At 29.8% G+C, this 20268-nt stretch overlaps 2 protein-coding genes across 2 annotated transcripts; one reads left to right on the forward strand and one right to left on the reverse strand.

Annotated features, from left to right (window-relative positions):
* Nucleotides 1-4554: 4554 nt before the first annotated feature.
* Nucleotides 4555-6996, forward strand: LOC132948822 (uncharacterized). Its single transcript, XM_061019475.1, has 2 exons — nt 4555-4881; nt 5559-6996. The coding sequence occupies exons 1-2, from the start codon at nt 4771-4773 to the stop codon at nt 6846-6848; spliced, it is 1401 nt and encodes a 466-aa protein (XP_060875458.1). The 5' UTR covers nt 4555-4770; the 3' UTR covers nt 6849-6996.
* A 4250-nt stretch (nt 6997-11246) lies between these two features.
* Nucleotides 11247-12054, reverse strand: LOC132948458 (uncharacterized). The gene is made up of 2 exons (XM_061018910.1): nt 11649-12054; nt 11247-11560 (listed from the first exon to the last, which is right to left on the reverse strand). The coding sequence occupies exons 1-2, from the start codon at nt 12052-12054 to the stop codon at nt 11247-11249; spliced, it is 720 nt and encodes a 239-aa protein (XP_060874893.1).
* Nucleotides 12055-20268: the final 8214 nt, after the last annotated feature.

Raw genomic sequence — 20268 nt, forward strand, 5'->3', positions numbered from 1 at the left:
TATTTACTCGGAGCCTTGTTTTAAATTTTCAATCTTTAGCTATAAAAGTTAAACATTTTATACATTTTTAACCACAAAATAATTAATAAATTATAAATTTGATAAATGTTGTCAACATTTGAACTTTAAATGCTTATAAAAAAAAATTGTGCCTATGTATTTTTAATATTTTTCAACTGCTATTAGAACGATATATCAGGAGCCTTATATTAAATTTTCACGCTTTTTTACCCAACAAATAAAAATGTATTGATATTTATAGAAAAAAAAACTAAAAAAATTGAAAACTGACAATGTCCGTAAACAGCTCAAAAAAGAGTCAAAATATTTCCAAAATTGTATGGTGTATAGAAAATGCTAATATAAACATTCAGTGAAATTTTCAAGTATCTACAGTCATTCGTTTTTTAATTACAATAAAATAAGAAAATTGTTACATGAGAAATCGAGTAAATATCAAATGTTGTAAAAATATAAATTTCAGACGCTCATAAAAATTTAATTTAAGTTTCTTCTAGACATTTTTTTTTTGATAAAGGTAGACAAACTTATGAGTAATCTTATATTACATTTTCAAATCTTAGATTTAAAAAGAAATATTTTTATGAATTCTCAACTCAAAATGATTTGCTATTTTTCGTGATTTTTCCGTATTTTGTCAAAATTTGAACTTTAAATGCTTATAATTAAAAACTGTGACTAAGGATTTTTAATTTTTTTCATCTGCCTTTGAAACAATAACCTAGGAGCCTTCTATTAAATTTTCAAGCTTTTTTAATCAACAGATAAAATTTTATTAAATGCTTTTGAAAACAACTGGGAAATTTTTACTTTTGACCCCCCAAAGTACCAACTAGATTCACTTTCCTATCAGAAAAGTTACTATTGAAGAAAATCCAAGCACTTTTACTGTCCTAAAAGGTGATGACAGACACAAAAATAAAAAAAAAATATAAAAATAAATAAAAAATAAAATAAAAAAAAAAACACACATCATTGTAGAATCAATACATTCATCGGTTCGCTCAGAATCTAAAATATGACAGAATTCTTGATTACGATAAATTTTAAAAACAATCGGCTTTGGATAACTGTGGTTTCTTATGAAGGTATAATTTTACAATTTATAGAACAAAACATGATTTTCTAATCAATTTTTCCATTACTATAACGTATATGTCTATTTACCCCCCTCCCTCCCCTCTACAATTTTAATGCATAAACGAAGTTATTATAGACTTCGCGAAAAAATTTACATACTTATATGAATTACTATTACTGAATTAGACCCGAGAGAGTTTACTTTTGCCCCAACACTTAGTTGACTATATCTATGATTGTTATAGTGCATAATGACCAGATCAACATGCCGTACATGTTTTTGCCCAAAATCGACCTTTTGGTTTTCGCCCAAATAAACATTATTCATAGTTAACAAAAAAAATATTTTGTGCACTCGTTACTATTCCTTTAGTAGTTTATAATGACATAATCTTAAAATCTTTGTTGAACAAATATGTTTAATACAGCGCCATAACAAATTGAGCATTTGAGCCAGTTGTAATATTTTCCGAACCAAAATTATACTGTAGGTCTTCAAAGCAATAATTTTTTCCCCTCTTTTACTTTATAAAAACACCACGGCCATTTTAAGTTTTTAGTAAAATCTATTTAAATAAATTGTAGTTTGATTATACTTGACTTACTTGTCTTGTATATTATATCAGCACGATCGAACGACTGTATGGTACGTAATTTTATCTCGAATCGTATCCGTATTCCGTACTTTCAGCTGAATTATCGATTATAACTTATCTGGTTTATCGGCAAGATTACGATGTATAGTTTAATTTAAAATCTGGAATTTCCTCCTTTAACTGGAATACATTTTGTTGTTTTAGATTCTGAGCGAAGCGATGAATGTATTGATTTTACAATGATGTGTGTTTTTTTTTTTATTTTTTTATTATTTTTATTTTTATTTTTGTGTCTGTCATCACCTTTTAGGACAGTAAAAGTGCTTGAATTTTCTTCAATAGTAAGTTTTCTGATAGGAAAGTGAATCTAGTTGGTACTTTGGGGGGTCAAAAGTAAAAATTTCCCAGTTGTTTTCAAAAGCGACGTGAAAAACAAAAGAAAAATTAAGGAAAAACCGGAATTTTTACGCAAAATATGTTTTTGAGAAAATCGTTTTTGGTTTTTGGTGTAACTCTAAAACAAATGACCGTAGGGACATGAAATGTTGACTGAATGTTTATAATTGCATTTCCTATACACAATAACATTTTCCAAATATTTTGACTTATTTTGAGCTGTTTACGGACATTGTCAATTTCCATTTTTTTGTAAAAAAAATTGCTTTTGTGAAAAAGCTTGAAAATTTAATAGAAGGCTCCTAGGTTATTGTTTCAAAGGCAGATGAAAAAAATTAAAAATCCTTAGTCACAGTTTTTAATTATAAGCATTTAAAGTTCAAATTTTGACAAAATACGGAAAAATCACGAAAAATCGCAAATCATTTTGAGTTGAGAATTCATAAAAATATTTCTTTTTAAATCTAAGATTTGAAAATGTAATATAAGATTACTCATAAGTTTGTCTACCTTTATCAAAAAAAAAATGTCTAGAAGAAACTTAAATTAAATTTTTATGAGCGTCTGAAATTTATATTTTTACAACATTTGATATTTACTCGATTTCTCATGTAACAATTTTCTTATTTTATTGTAATTAAAAAACGAATGACTGTAGATACTTGAAAATTTCACTGAATGTTTATATTAGCATTTTCTATACACCATACAATTTTGGAAATATTTTGACTCTTTTTTGAGCTGTTTACGGACATTGTCAGTTTTCAATTTTTTTAGTTTTTTTTTCTATAAATATCAATACATTTTTATTTGTTGGGTAAAAAAGCGTGAAAATTTAATATAAGGCTCCTGATATATCGTTCTAATAGCAGTTGAAAAATATTAAAAATACATAGGCACAATTTTTTTTTATAAGCATTTAAAGTTCAAATGTTGACAACATTTATCAAATTTATAATTTATTAATTATTTTGTGGTTAAAAATGTATAAAATGTTTAACTTTTATGGCTAAAGATTGAAAATTTAAAACAAGGCTCCACCTAAATAGGTTATATATAAATTACTTTATTCACAATAATATCATCAAATATACTTGGTAAAATCATAGGCTGACTGACCGTTTTCGCTCAGAATCGTTTTTCTTATACAATGATATTATATCATTGAATTCAAATTTAACACCTTCCATTACAGTGACCCACTTGTAACCTACTGTACAGCAGAGCGACATCCACTTATCCACCTTTTTTTAAATATTATTGTTATTGTCAATTCATGGCCATTAAGCCATGGTACAATTTTTTTTGTATGTTATCTAAATTGAATAAGGTGAATACGGCTATAAGATAGTACTATTTTGTACTATCATTAATGCTATAATATCTTTAATCGTTGTGGTGAACGATCATTATATTTATCCACAGCTGACTTCTATACTAAGCTGTAGTATAGAAATGTGTGCACTTAGCAATTAGCATGGCCATTTGGTAATCAGTATGTATATTAGAGAAACACCATAATGCTGGTTTCGGCTTCCCGACATTTTTATGTTTGGTCAACGTGTTATCATATATGAGTGATACAAGTTCAGTTGTATGTTATCAATATTTGCGCGACCGATCGAGGGGGGGGGGGGGTAAAAACCGGAAATTACTTTTCAGGAAAATTAATATGAGAATGATATTTTTTAAGAACCATATTGTCATGAACATTATTCAACAAAACTTTTGTTTAACGTAATTATTTTTTAAAGAATGTTTTTTTTTTTTGGAACAATATACCTAACCATTGAATATTTTTATCAGGGAATTACTTCCTTGAAAACCATTTATAAAGGATTAGTATATTAATATAATATAGCACGATTAATATAATTATACGACACAGAATCGTACGAATCGGGACAATATTTTTAAGTACGGTGGTTTATACCACGATTAATACCGGTGATCCAGCAGGGTGCACTCTGCAGTCTGCAGTGACCTCTAAATAGTAAATACACGTGTTAAATCCATAGATATATAATATTAATATTACAATATATTCTCGGTTAAAATATCGTACCGTTCGTACATTATCTTAAATCGTGTTTGTAAATAAGACTGGATATACAGAGTACCTACTACCTACAGTGAAATCTATAAAAATATAACGAACGACATACTACTCATACTACACAGTACACACTCTGTAGTCTGTAGTCTGTTTAACATTAATTATTCCTACTAATATACTCAAATATTATTAAATTCAGGTTCAGAATGAACCGCTCGGTCGACCAAAACTCGTCGCATCCGCGCATCCCCACCGCCAGACGCCCCCCCCCCCCCCCCCCCCACCCAACTTCGAGCGTTAGTATCGGCCGCCACGAAACTGCAGCTGTGTATAGTGTATATCGATGTATACCTACTACTACAACTATGGTATCGGTATGAATGCAACTGCCAGGCGCCAGCCAGCAGCTGTGCTGTGTGTAGTCGTATTGTAGTGTATTCTCGCACGTTCCCACCGTGCGTCGCCGCGTTCTGTGTGAGACAGCTGCCACTGTGTTCATTCGTGCAACCGCGTGTACGTTCGGTTTTGCGATTACCGTTTTGTTTACAATCCACGTTGTATACTATATTTCGTTCAGTTTTTATAATATTCCATTGCAAATTTTTAATATTATTCGTGAATATGTCTTGTAATTGTTCGATTATCATGAAACAACTACAAAAACAAGCTGCTGTAGACTCTAGCCAGTCTAGCCGCTCCAGGTCTCCAATAAAAAAAAATCCAAAGGGAAAGGTCAGTAAAAAATTAATTTTGTAATTTATTTAATAATACCATCGAATATACATATTATATTGTATAGAGAAACAATTTGGATTTTCATTTTATTTCGTCATTGAGACCATATACTTTGGATAGAGCTACTGCTATATAAACGCGTACTACGTGTTGAAGACATCATAAAGACGAGTCGCAAGGTGACTGATCTCTGCACATGCGTGTGGCGTCGCATATTTATCATATATATGACTAAACTAGCGGTGATATAAATTGCGCGTGATCCTTGGATCATATACAATGGATGGAGGCATGGAGCTACTTTAATCATTTGCTGTGTCCAACATAACCCCCCACTTATTAGTTATTTTATAGTGATTGTTGGCGAAACGCATGCGTAATAACTCGTTGTTCCTTGAAATTAAATGGGTGGTGGGGATGGAATGTAAAGCGGCATATGCGCAACGCATGCTCAATAACTCGTTGTTCCTTGACATTTTTCCAAAATGTGTATTTTAGGGTGCTTTATTAGAATGTAAAAAAAAAAGCCCGGACAAACTTCGTTTTGAAATTATTGTTGAAAAAATTCATTTTTTTCGTAATGCACATATTTTTTTTTAAAAATACTTAGAATTGAATATTTTTAAAAAATTTTAATATGCTGTATTTATAATAAAACATTGTTTCAATTTCAGCGAGTTGATTCTGGTAAAAGACTATTAATAATTAATGCGTACAAATCAAAATTGGAAGCAGATCCAGAAAAGTCGATAAGAACACTCCGGCAAGAGATATCTAAAGAATTAGGCATTGGAGCAACTACAATTTCCAAAACAATCATGGTATACAACCGTTCGAAAATTGTGATATCTCCAAATAGAACACGGGTTAAGGTATCCGCCCGCATTAAATTTGATGAGTTCCAAAGAAATGTGGTTCGTAGGCACGTGCACAGTTTTTGGTTTAAACGTGAAATCCCGACTGTAGACAAAATATATCAAGTGGTTTCTAACGATGAGTCTTTACCACCGATCTCACGAACCAGCCTTTTTCGTATTTTAAAAGATATGGGTTTTAAGTACAATAAACGAAGTGGAAATGGCGCACTGACGGAAAAAACTGAAATTGTTTTGTGGCGTAGACGGTTTCTTGAAGATTTAAAAAAATACCGTGAAGAGGGTCGACATATTTACTACTTGGATGAAACCTCTGTAAATTCTGGTGAATGCACAGTAAAATCACCACAGGACGAATTTTTACCAGGTCAAACAACCGGAGTTGTAAATTCGTCGGGAAAAGATAAACACCTTATAGTCCTCAATATAGGTTCGGAAGACGGCTTTGTACCAGAAGCATTATTATGTTTTGAGTCGAAAAAAAATGCAAGGAATTCTCACGATGAAATTAATGGTGAAACATTTAACGAATGGATAGAGAGTATATTGCCTCGATTAAAAGAGAAATGTGTGATAATTATGGACAATGCCTCATACCATTCAATAAAGATTGATAAAGCACCTACGTCGAAAACCGAGAAGGCTAATATTATTAAGTGGTTGAAAGATAAGAATGAAATCATAGACAGACCTATGGTTATTCCACAACTCCTTGAAATAGTGAAAAGGGTAAAGCATGATAAATATGTAGTTGACGAATTAGCAAAACAATATGATTCTATTATACTAAGACTGCCGCCATATCATTGCGAGCTTAATCCAATGGAATTGGCTTGGTCATCGGTTAAAAATTATGTTACAACGAACAATACAACTAATAAATTAACCGATGTCGAACAATTATTAATTGAGGGCGTCGAACGTGTGAAGCCAAACATATGGAAGGATTTTATCAGTCAGACGAAAAAAGAAGAAGACAAATTTTGGAAAATTGACTTCATTGTAGATGACTTATTATCTGCAGAGGTAGAAACTCTAACGACGACAATCGGAGATACATCATCAGACGAATCCAGCATTACTGACTAATTTTTTATTTTATTATTTTGAATACATTTTTAAAAAAAATTATTGTACCTTATATATTTTTAATTTTTTTTTTTATTGTTCGTATATTGTATAATATGAATATTTATACTCTCTATTTGATATATACTTAACCAATAAAAAAACCTAATTTATAATATATTTATTGTTATTCAGTCTCATGTAAGGTTCTACCTACCTACTATTCTCTGTATACACGACGGCGAGTACCGATGATCAAAGACTGCCGCCGATAATTGTCAACCAATGACGGAACGCAAAGCGTCCGCCTGGAGGGTCAGACGGCGAACGACGCCGATGCAGAATACGCCGTGTAAGTGCCCTGGCCTAAGTGCGCGAAAGCGGTTCAATCTTAACCTGAATACAGGATAATAACATTAATATTAATGTATCACACTTGAATGACTGTGTAGGTATATTATGTATATTGCGTGATACTGGTTCCACATACACTTTGCTACAGTATAAAAAAAAACTAGTTTTGAACATGGTTACATGTTTATTATTATTAATTATTATTTATTAATTATTTTTATTATTAATATTGTAAAGATCTCATCTGCTCGATAGAAGTACCTATACTATAGGTACCTAATTAATTTTTAGTAATAATTATAATATTAATTAAATCGCTATATAAATTAATTTTTCAAAATATCGTTAAGAGGACGCTACACCCGCATGTGTTGTCTCCGTATTACAAATGTACAACATAGCAAAAACTGTTTTGCAGCGCGGGAAAGAACCGAGAAGACTACAGTCATAATTAAGAAACGAGATTTGCACCACACAAAAAGGAAAACTTTGGCTGTGCAACGTTGTTTTTATTTTTTTGATATAACTTATATGAAAAAAGTTCTTACTGTTTCAAAAACCATTATTTTTTGTGTTTTTCAAACTTGAAAAACTTTTTTTACATAAATGATATCAAAAAAATAAAAACAACGTTGCACAGCCTAAGCTTTCCTTTTTATGTGGTGAAAATCTCGTTTCTTAGTTATGACTGTAACCTTCTCGGTTCTTTCCCGCGCAAAACAGTTTTTTGCTATTTTGTACATTTGTAGGACGTTAAGAGGACGCTATACCCGCTGCGTTGTCTCCGTCTTACAAATGGGGCGTCACCGTTTTCGGCCAAAACATACTGTTCTTTTTACAATTATAACAACTGAAACTTAATAATTTTTATATTTAATTATATATGATTGTATCCAAAAATGTGATTTGTTGATAAACATTCTGAGTGAAAAAATAATAAAATAAAACAATTGGCAATAAAATGGTTTAACATATTATTAGCTTAAATTCAAATAAACTAACAATACATTTTTGTTTGAAAAATGTTACTATTTTTATTGTATACCTTTACTCTTCAATATAAGTTGAATGTCGTTCATAGTTGGTTATATTTTACTATCATAATTATTATTATATACCTTCTTATTACCTATATGTATTATATAACTATATTATTTTTTATTCGATTAATGTAAGTAATAACATTGATTATAAATACTAATATAATATAATCAATTGTAACAATAATAATATGTTATAACAGTTTATTGCCAATTGTTTTATTTTTTCAGTTTTTTTAGTTGTAGGTAATAATGTTTAAAAAAAAATCACATTTTTGGATACAATCATATTATTTAATTATATATAAAAATTGTTATATTCAGTTGTTATAATTGTAAATTTTAAAGAAAACTGTAAGTTTTGGCCGAAAAGGGGGCCGCCCCACAAATGTACAACATAGCAAAAAACTGTTTTGCGCGGGAAAGAACCTCGGTAGTATTTATAGTAGAATTACCAAAATTCCACAACGCATAGGGAACAACTTTATCTTTGTCGTAGAGTTTTTATTACTTGGATAACATAAATAAAATTAAAGTTATCAGTTTGAGAACATTAGGATTTTTTTTGTTTTTTTCATTAAATTATTAAAAAATATTGGTAAGACGACAGAAAAAGATAAAGTTGTAAATTATAATCAACGATATGTGAAGTTGTCAGAAATGTTTTCCACCGTTATGATGACTAAAATGGAATGTAGATGTTAGCCGGTAGTATAGTAATTCACGATGACTAGCAACCACGGTTTTATTAAGACAACTGTTTATTAGGTGCGTTACCCCAGCACCCGTACTTTCAAAATCATGAATTTCAATCACGCAGTATTATGTACTTTATTTTGTACAATTTTGTACAACCAAAATTAAATTTTGTACAACACTCAAACACCCCCAAAATCCAAATTCATCTTACGGGTGCTGCGGTAACGTTACCCCAGCACCCGGATCAGTTAATTTTCACGAATTTCAACTTTGAACCGTACAGTATTATGTACTTTATTTTGTATAATTTTGTACAACCAAAATTAAATTTCGTACAACACTCAAACCCCCCCAAAATCCAAATTCATCTTACGGGTGCTGCGGTAACGTTACCCCAGCACCCGGATCAGTTAATTTTCACGAATTTCAACTTTGAACCGAACAGTATTATGTACTTTATTTTGTACACTTTGTGCTGTGGTAACTATCTAAGATTAGCCCCCCCCCACAAAAAAAAAAAATACTATTTCATCTAACGGGTGTTATCGAGTATCTTGTATCAATATTGTATCTAAGATACTGCACAACCTTGTAGGTAGAAATAGTTGTTGTTGATTAATTTATAATTCTATAATTATTATAATTTTATCTTACTAGGTAGTAGGTAGATTCTAGAACTTATTTTTTAAACTTTGACTTTTTCTTTTCTCTTGAATATCATTCTCTACTTAAGCACAGAACTGTTTATTTTATATTTTTCCTTTTGTTTATTGCTCTCCAGATAATTATTATCTTCTTAATTTCCGTCTTACCTCTTATGCTATTAACACTATTGTCAATTTTAATCTAGTTCTGTCTTTTAGATTTAATGTATTGATTTTACTATGTTTTTTTTTTTTTGTGTGTCTGTGTACACGAGAACTTGTCGAAATAATGCTTCGATTTTTAACTTCATTAGCTTTTCCGGTTCGAGAGTGAATCTAGTTGGTGCAACGGGGAGCTCATTTTTTTTAAATTCCCAATATTTTTCAAAAGCACCGTGAAAAACCAAAACAAAATTAACGAAAAACGGGATTTTTTACGCAAAATCAAATTGTGAAAAAATCGATTTTAGATATTAGTGTAACTCTAAAACTAATTACCGTAGAAACATGAAATTTTCACAGAATGTTTATACTGGCAGTTTCTATACGTAAATAAAATTTTCAAATGTTTTCAAGTTATTCATAGACATTTGAAATTTTCAATATTTTTTAGTTTTTATTTTATAAATGACGATAAAATTTTATTCGTAGGGTAAAAAAGCTTCAAAATTTGATACAAGACTTCTAATATATTTTTGGAAAAGTAGTTAAAAAATATTAAAAATACATAGTCACAATTTTTTTTTAATAAGCATTGAAAGTTAGAATTTCTATAAAATATCTAAAAATCACAAAAATTTGCAATTTATTTTGAGTTAGAAATTCATAAAAAATTTTCTTTTCAAATCTAAGGTTTGAAAATTCTATACAAGATTCTTCACGAGTTTGTCTACTTTTATAAAAAAAAAATGTCTACCGGAAAGTCAAATTAAATTTTTATGAGCATTTGAATTACAATATTAGATATTCACTCAATTTCTGTTGTACCGATATTCTTATTTTGTTGTTAAATAAAAACGAATAATATTGTAGAAACTTGAAATACGAGTATACACCAAATATTTATTTTATCAATTCCTATACTTGATAAAATTTTCAAAATATTTCAACAATTTTTAAGTTATTTATAGACGTTTGAAATTTTCCGTTTCTTTAGTTTTTTATTCTATAAAGGTCAATAAAATTTTATTCAAAAAACTTGAAAATTTAATATGAGGTTCCCCATAAGATAAAAATATTAAGGCACTTTTTTTTTTTATAGCCATTTAAAGTTCAAATGTTGACAAAATTTTTTTAATTGAAAATTTACAAATTCTTTAGTTAAAAATTTATAAAATGATTAACTTTTATAGCTAAGGATTGAAAATTTGAAACAAGGTTCCACGTAACATAATGAATTTCTTTTATAGGTACCTACATTTAAAAAATAAATAATTTAATTAATATTCTATAAAATATCCAAGACTGAAAGCTCGTCTCCGATCAGAATCGTTTTTCGTATACAATGATGTTATATCATTGAATTCAAATTTAATACCATCCATTACAGTAACTCACTTGTAAACTACTATACAGCAGAGCGACATCCACTTACTTACCCTCTTTTTGATATCAAATTTGTGCTACAATATTTTAAGTAGGTAATAAAGTTATAAAAAAATAAATAATATTCATAAAAAACTTTATATTGTGTATATTAAAAATTCTACATTTTGTTTTTTTCCATGGGGATTTGTAGCTGTTTCTTTAAGGTCATCATACACTTCCCACCGCTCATTGTCTCGCCATACTATTGACTTATAATGTCCAGTGGATACTCTTAGACCAGAGCGATCCCCACTTACAAATACGATTGCACTTCTTAAATAGTATTCTTTGGTTCTTATTACTAATATTTTCGGTATTTCCTCCAAGTCCCATAAAACTGGTTTTGCATAATTTTGTGGAACATTACAGATTTCTGTAATGTCTGCATAACTTGTCGATTCTTCAAGTTCTACAAAATACAAGTTAGTCAATCAATTTTTATTTAAGAATTTTGGTAATATATAATAATTGTAAAGTATGAAAGTAATTTATTTTACCTTTTGGAAGTGACATAAGCTCAATCAATATATGGGATTTTGCATTGAATGTATTTTTCCTTCTTGACGGACATTCAATACAGTCTATTTCTTCAGTTGAAAAGTATTTTTCAATTTCTTCTTGTACATTTATGTAATCATCAAAAGCACATAACGAAATAACTGGGTATTTTTGTACAGTCATATAATTAGGACATAACATATTTTTACAACAATTCACGTTTGTATATGATGGCAATTTGTTGAATAGTTTTTTTGCTGTAGATTTTAATGTTCCCATAACATCAATTAGTTGTATATTACCTACTAGAGTATGCTCTTCATCATTATATGGGTAATGCAGTGCCAATAATTCTATTCGTTCTTTATACAAACTAGTTATTTTTACATTTTTTTTACTTAACATTCTAGTTATAAATTTTGCTGTTCTATCAGATTTTTCATGTTTTACCAAGAATGAAAGATAGTTACTACTGTCTGCAGCTGCATAGGCCAATGATGTTAATATAGAATCAACAGAACAAGTATTTCTCAATATAACTTTTCCTATGTTTTTTATTGTCTGAGGCTTGTTGTTAAAAGTATTTCCATTTTTTAAAAATACAATTTGTTTTTCTGATCCTTTTTTGTTGAGATCGAGGTTCTTAAATCCTGCTTGTGGATTAAGGTAAGATTTTTTAGATCAACTATTTTTAAATGTTGTTGACTTCCCTTTTTTTGCCATTGTTCTTCTGCATTTGTTTCTGTGTTACATTCTACACAGGTCAAACAAATCCGTGTCTCACCATATCCCTCATCACTATCTATAAAAATAAAATGTTGTGAAGTAATAAAACCACTAATAAATGAATTAAATTTAAATATTTGTAATGTGTATACAAATACATTTAATTATGCAAAGGAACCATTCTACAGCTGTACTCTTTTTTAAGAATTTGTAAAACAATTAGAACATGTTTTTGGACCACATAACTAATTTTATTTCATATTTCAGATGTTTAAGTGTACAACTATTTATTAGTTATGAATGTGTTCTATTATTACTCAATATGATAAGTACTTACAAATTACTAAAAACATTGTAAGAATCATAATTTTTTTGGCACTTATTCTGCAAACTATGTCTTATTCTTTGGAAGGTTATAACAAAGTTATCTAGTTTAATAAGAAAATAATTTATCACATTAACAATACAAGGTAAACTATTGATTTATAATGTATTTGATAAGGTTAAAACTCAAATTTGGTCAAATTTAAAACAAAAAAGTCCTTCCTTGTCTGGGAAATATAATATTGTACTCTGAACCTTCGGTGACTATTATTAAATTACCTGACAATTTTTTTTTAGTTTTTTCCAGTAATTCATATTAAACTGAATAAATTGGTAATTTTCAAATTGAATAATTACCTATATTTTTTGACTTATCTACATATTATAATACCTATAGGACTTTTTAAATTATAATCATTAATAATAAAATAATTAGTTATATTAAATTTTATCCAGTAAAGAAGTCATAATTATGATTCGTAAAATAATTGTATGATAAAAAATGTTTATGTATAAACCAGTTTAAATTTAAAATTTTAACTCTTAAATTATCACTTTTGTTGAACATTTTAATGCTATGGAAAAAAAAAACAATAAAAAGTCTGAATGTATCAATACATTACATAATTCAATTAATAGCTACCAAATCAAATAAAACTCCAGGTTAGGTACGCTTTATTTTATATTTTACATTTCTTATTAGTTATTTCTAAGTTATAAATATTGAATAGTTTCTATTATAATTATATGTATACTATATATCATTATTTATATTGTATAAATTGTATATTTTTATTTATTATTTTTTTTTAAACATTATTCTCATCTATTGGATAGGTTTTAATTCAATCACATAATATATTAATTTATTATTTTTATCAATAAAGTTATTTTTGACAATAGGTACCTACTACTATAATAATAATTGTCGTTGATAAATGATTTTCCATGTACTATGGTGGTAAGTAGTTAATAGTTTGTAATATTATTTTATTTAAATGTAATTAAACATTTTTTCAGGTAGGTATATTATAAATATTATATAGGTTTGAAGTGATAGGTACCTATATAGTATATACTATATAGTTGAGATGTTATGTGAAGATAAATATTATTTACTCACTTTACTCTTAGGTGTTTAATTAACAATAATATTATTGATAAAATTTGGGAAAAAATAAATCTAAAATCTAAAATCAAAAATCTAAAATAAACATATTATATTTTTTGGGAATTACAAATTATACCTAATAAAAGGTAATACTATCATAGATACCTACAACGGCTACAACTATATACTAGATATAACTATATATATTTAATTTTATATTGTTATTTTCTACAAGTCATTTATTGACTATTTTTTAATCAATAGAATAAATCTTTTCCTTGTGTACATAAAATTAATATAATTAATTTAATTGTAGTACCTATTATAGGTAATTGATAAGTTTAAAATGTAGAGCCTACACATTTAAAATGGTTGAATAGGTAATTGAATGTACCTATTAAAGCTGTATGTATGTTGAATCATACATTGCATTGTTTATATTATTTAGATACCTATACTAATACAATAATACTTACTATAGCCATCAAAAATAATTTGATCTTTCAAATTGAAAATTTCATCATCAATATTTTTAATTAAATTATTTGGTTTTCTTCCTCTATTATTGTTTGCCATCACTTATTACTTATTAGAGTAATGTACAAACGTTCTAACTTCTACTTATATTTTAATATAAAACAAAATAAATTCAAGTAAATAATTATACCTAATACACGTCACACGACATAAATGTAACTTACTTACACAATGATCACAATTTTGAAAAACAGAAATAGGTACATAAAGACATTTATAACTATTTTTAGATAAACAATATTATATTTTTAACAATAACAATCTCGTTATCGCGACCGCGGCCCGTAGCCGTTATCACACGTCGTTTTTTTTTCAAAACATTTTAATAAAAATCGGTTTTTTTCTCACTTTTTCCAATTTTCTTTGGTTTTTTTACGCTTTTTCGACCCCGTTCTGGTACCGGACGCTCGGGAAGAGGCATACGCTTCCGGTTTTCGTTTGCGTTCAGTTCTCGGTGGTCCGCGTCTCGCCCGATTCGATGGCAAATAGTGCCGCCTCGAGTCGTTTCGTCGCTATTATTTCTCTCTTTTTACCGTCGTTCTCGATCCGTTCCGTCTTTTTAATCGCCGTCTGTGTACTATTCGCTCGGCAGACGTCTTTTCAAAGCCACCGGTATGCGGTTCGTACGCCAATTCGGTCCGTAACCTATGCGTTCGCGTTTACAAAATTACAAACCGAGGTAGCACAAATGTAAACATATTATATACGTATTATAATATATTTTTTTTTATTCATTCAAAATAAATTATATTTACCTATTATAAGTTCAGAGTTTTTTTTCTCCACCTAATATTTTTAAACTCAGGTCAAAGTTGCGGTAACGTTTAAAAGTTTGATATAAAAAGGGTGTATGAGTCGAGTTTGTTCCGCAGCACCCGTAAGATGAATTTGGATTTTGGGGGGGTTTGAGTGTTGTACGAAATTTAATTTTGGTTGTACAAAATTGTACAAAATAAAGTACATAATACTGTACGGTTCAAAGTTGAAATTCGTGAAAATTAACTGATCCGGGTGCTGGGGTAACGTTACCGCAGCACCCGTAAGATGAATTTGGATTTTGGGGGTGTTTGAATGTTGTACAAAATTTAATTTTGGTTGTACAAAATTGTACAAAATAAAGTACATAATACTGCGTGATTGAAATTCATGATTTTGAAAGTACGGGTGCTGGGGTAACGCACCTCTGTTTATTATCTATACTAATCGATCATTTTAACAATACAATAGATAGATAACTCAATACATCAAAAAGGATACCTATTAGTTGATTTGAAAATAATTTGAATGTAAGCAATATATTAGAATTTAGCATTTTATATACATATTTCAGTATAGTATCTAATAAGTGCTCGACAAACTAAATTGTACATAATATATTTTATGTTATATGTATAATATTATTCTATATAAAGTTTTATTACTCAGAAACTACTCGTTCAAATTTTGATTTTGACATCAACATTTTCAAGAAAATTTGATAAATAGCTTACAGTAAAAAAGGGGCGGTTCTCATTAGATAAACAAAAGTTTGTATCGTCACAGAACACTCTTTAAGTGATACAACAATCCCAAGAATTTGAAAATATGGTTTTTTTAAAATTGGCACCTGCCGGCTACATTTCCTCACTGAAAGAAATAATATATACTGAAGCTTGAACTCGGCCGTAAAAACAAGCCGTCGAATTTGGCGTTACCCCCAACATCGAAGGGAAAAACATTTCATTTTTGCATATGAATATACGACGGACGTATAATAATGTTTTATTTTGATTATTTAATTAATTTTTTTACACATTAAACGTATAGTATACTAGTATAGTAGTATCATTATTTCAAGTTATAATAATAACATATATAGAGGTACATAGGTATTTTCAATCAATTACAATTAAAAATTTGGAAGGTACATTACACTAGCACCACAACCTAAACTATTTTCTTCGAATTTGGTTCCATACTTTAGTAACCGATTAGTAACCATTCATAACCAACAATTTGGAATTCGTAACCTAAACCAAGTACCAGGAAAACAGTTTTTCCCAACCGGGTGCTGACGTAACGTTACACCAGCACCCGCAGATTGAAATATCCTACTTAGGAAGTTCAAAACCAAACTAGGTTTTAGTAACTGATAAATTATTTATTTTTATTTTTTACCCTTGGAGAAGATAATGGAGCTCACTGAACATGTTCGTGTGGGGCCCATGTGTTTACAATTTTAAATATAAATTAATTAAATAGTTCATATAAATTAAATAATTACAATTTGCATTTCGCAATACTCATTTATCGAATAGACATAGGTTATAGGTACCTAATGGCTAATTCCTATAACTAGAATATCAATATATTATAGTCTATGTCTCTATATCAAATACCGATCATTAATAAGTAATGCAATAGTCCTATATATTTATTATGAGTATGTCTATATTTTGTTCTTGTAATAGCCAAAGTGTATTTTTTTTTTTTAAGAATCTTAAAAGAGTTGCTTTGTTTAATTTACAATGGTACCTTAATATATTGTAAATTTTCGGATCAATATATGAATAAAATAAAAGAATAAATAATAATTTTATAGTACAATATTGAAGTTGTTTATTTTGTTCCCTGGGTCGCATCCAAAAAATGTAGATTTAGGAGCATCTACTGGTGATACTGCCACCTAGGGCCTAGGCTACCTAACCATGAATATGTATTATCTAAAATGTATTAAATAAATAAGTAAAACATTTATTAAATAAGAATGCGTCATTACCAGGGATAATACAATTTGCGAGAGGTAGGCATAAAAAAATGGTATTTTTGAAAGAAACTCTCCAAAATAACTACACGCCCATCGTATGTAAAAATGAAATGTTTTGCTCTTCGGCGGTGAGGGAAGCGGAATTCGGACGACTCGTTTTTTGTATCATTGGGAGAATGGCGAGCCGCGCTACAGCATATATTATTATCTATCTCGGTAGCCTTCCTTAAACGTTTCTAACGTACGTCAAGTTAGGAAATGACGTGGGAGAATTTCTCAATGACTTAGCCACACATATCTTTACACACGTCGTGAGGTTAGGGGTGATAAGTTAGACCACGGAATATTTTAATACTTTGAAGTTTGAGGACACCCGAGAGATGGCGTGGATTCAGATCGTTTGTCAGTGAATTCGCGATCTGCAGTGTTTCGTCGACGATTCGATTTTACGCGATCGGTTATACGATACCGGAAACATTTTGCTAACTACGCGTGAGTAAATAGGTACGACTTTGCGATATAACGACTTCTTGTGGCAACAACCGTGGTATTTATACAGAAACGTGAGTATAAAAGTGACAATATTGCGTGTCGTATCGGTAGTAATACACCACCCTTCGACCACCAGTATGCGTTATCGAGCATCGTTTTAAATTTATAAAAAAATATCCAAAACATACCCAATACTCATCGACGACATTTAAAATTTTAAATATTAAGTAACAAATTTATTACTTACTATTTCACTACTGGTCTGTGGAACGGTATCGCATAATCTGGGCTGTGGTTCACACATTTCTTCAGTCTGCTAAAAGAAATAAAACATATTAAATACAGAACAATAACAATGCATATAAAATAGTAAATTTGTTTAAAAATTTTAAATATTAAGTAACAATAATTATTACTTACTATTTCGCTACTAGTCTGTGGAACGGTATCGCATAATCTGGGCTGTGGTTCACACATTTCTTCAGTCTGCTAAAAAAATAAATCATATTAAATACAGAACAATAACAATGCATATAAAATAGTACATTTGTTTAAAAATAAAAATACTTACCAATTGCTAATTTTTTTTTGATGATTTCGATGCTGCAAACGGGTTGCTCGGAGCACCAAAGTGTTGTATTTTAACTTTTTTCCCCTTATGCACATCACGCTCGTGTTTTAATTTGTAGTCGTTTTTAAAAACACTACCACAATCGAGACATACAGTTTTAATACGCTTGCGTTTAGATTCCATGTTTAAACAAAAATTGTCGCACAAATAAATTTAAAATATTTAAGTTAAATTGGAATCGAAGCAAATGCAGAACTTTGATAACCACTATTAATAATAATAATAACAATAAAAATATAAAATATTATTATAAATCGTGTCGTCACTCGTCGTGTCTAAATCGAATAAGAACATGTAATGCATACAATTTAAAATTTTAGGGGATATTGGAATTGGTTTAGTTTGAACCTTGAATTGATAAACAGCCGACTGCTTCGGACAGCGGAATGTTGCGTACCGACCGCGATATCGGTATTTTCCATTTCTATTTTTAGACATTAATATTTAATATTAGTGAAAACAATTTAATTACAAGAACACAATAATCTTAGCTCTTCTGGGTACTTAATCTTTAGACTGCCTTAAATAACGTAGCATATTTATTACGAGTAAATCAGTAAACCATATTATGTTGATACTTCATGCTTAATGTGTATTAGTTTTACTTATTAATAATACGGAAGTTTCAATGATCTCTTTACATATTACATTTAGCGAATTCTGAAAATTGCCGACTAGTACTTACAGTTGCCGACATTCGAGGGGTGTCAAACCCCCCCACATCCCCCGTAAAATCGCCACTGCTCATCGTCATACGGTTACGCGTTTCGATTATTATTATTATTATTCTTACCAGTCGTTATGTTTTGTTGTGATTACAACGATTTCATTGGAATTTGAAAAAAAAACGCTCTCGTTTGTTAGTCTCGCGCACAGTTTTAACCGGTCGCGACAGTAAAAATTTCTATTATTTTTTATTTTGTTAATGTGCCAGTATCGTGTCGTCTATAATTTAACAAGTCGTTGTTAAAATTACAGTGTTTTGATTGGCTGAATATTGTGGTAATCTAATTAATATACCATGTTACCAAGCGTTACCAGAATGTTGAAAAATATTCAACTTGTCGTCGAGCGGTAACAGTGGTTCAATTGTTATCAACTACCTTCTGTCAAAATAACCCGCCCTTAAGCCAAGCTCATATTATGATAAGGTTACATGATACGCGGTTACATTGGTTGACCTAATAGATACCATTCTACCGAGAACCAAAAACGTGATACAAAAATACAACATAATATGGACAACACGATACAGTAAATTACGTGTAAACTGTAAAGGCGCCTTTTGCTAATATGGCTTCATGCTCGTGCTTCATTCGATATTCTCGAATTAATAATATTTGTCTTCGTCATCACGGATCTTTCAAAATAATCATTCATTTAACATTTTCCAAGTAGGTACGTACCCGTGATATAATATTATAATACAATAATATATTCTACTGGAGGACGGAGTGGCCGAGCTAATTAAGGCGTCGGTTCGATGCCGGCCGCAGGTGGCATTTTTCTTCGGGCAAGTCACAGTGTCCGGAGAGAAGTGCCGCCATCCCCGGCATGGCAGATACCTACGGGTGTCCGCTAAAAAATCTGCCAAACCAAAACACACGTGCTTAAGCTTACAGTGCCCTCCCCCACAGTAAAAAAAACACCCAATGGCCTAAGTTTCCGCGGGTTAATTAATGAAAAAAAAAATAATAATATATGCGTATAATATTATAATCACATTATAATATTATGTGCCTTAATAACCGAACTATTTAAATTTGAAAAACTATACTGTAGGCGGTTTTCGTATAGTGAAAATAATATTTATTCGAGTGTTTTTGTTGGAATTTATAATATATAGGTACGCAAACGAAGTATTGACTTCTCCGCAGGGTATACGAAAAATGCTGTATGACGGCTACGGCGTCGACGTTTCTTATTCGTAATTTTCGCCACCTTTGCATGCAAAACACCGTGTATCGTGAATTCGAAACCACTACAATGATAACATAATAATGTACTAATGTAAATATATACTATAGACCTGCAAGGGCCGTACATTTTCGG

This window comes from Metopolophium dirhodum, chromosome 7 (genome assembly GCF_019925205.1).
Source record: "Metopolophium dirhodum isolate CAU chromosome 7, ASM1992520v1, whole genome shotgun sequence".
NCBI classification, from domain to species: Eukaryota; Metazoa; Arthropoda; class Insecta; order Hemiptera; family Aphididae; genus Metopolophium; species Metopolophium dirhodum.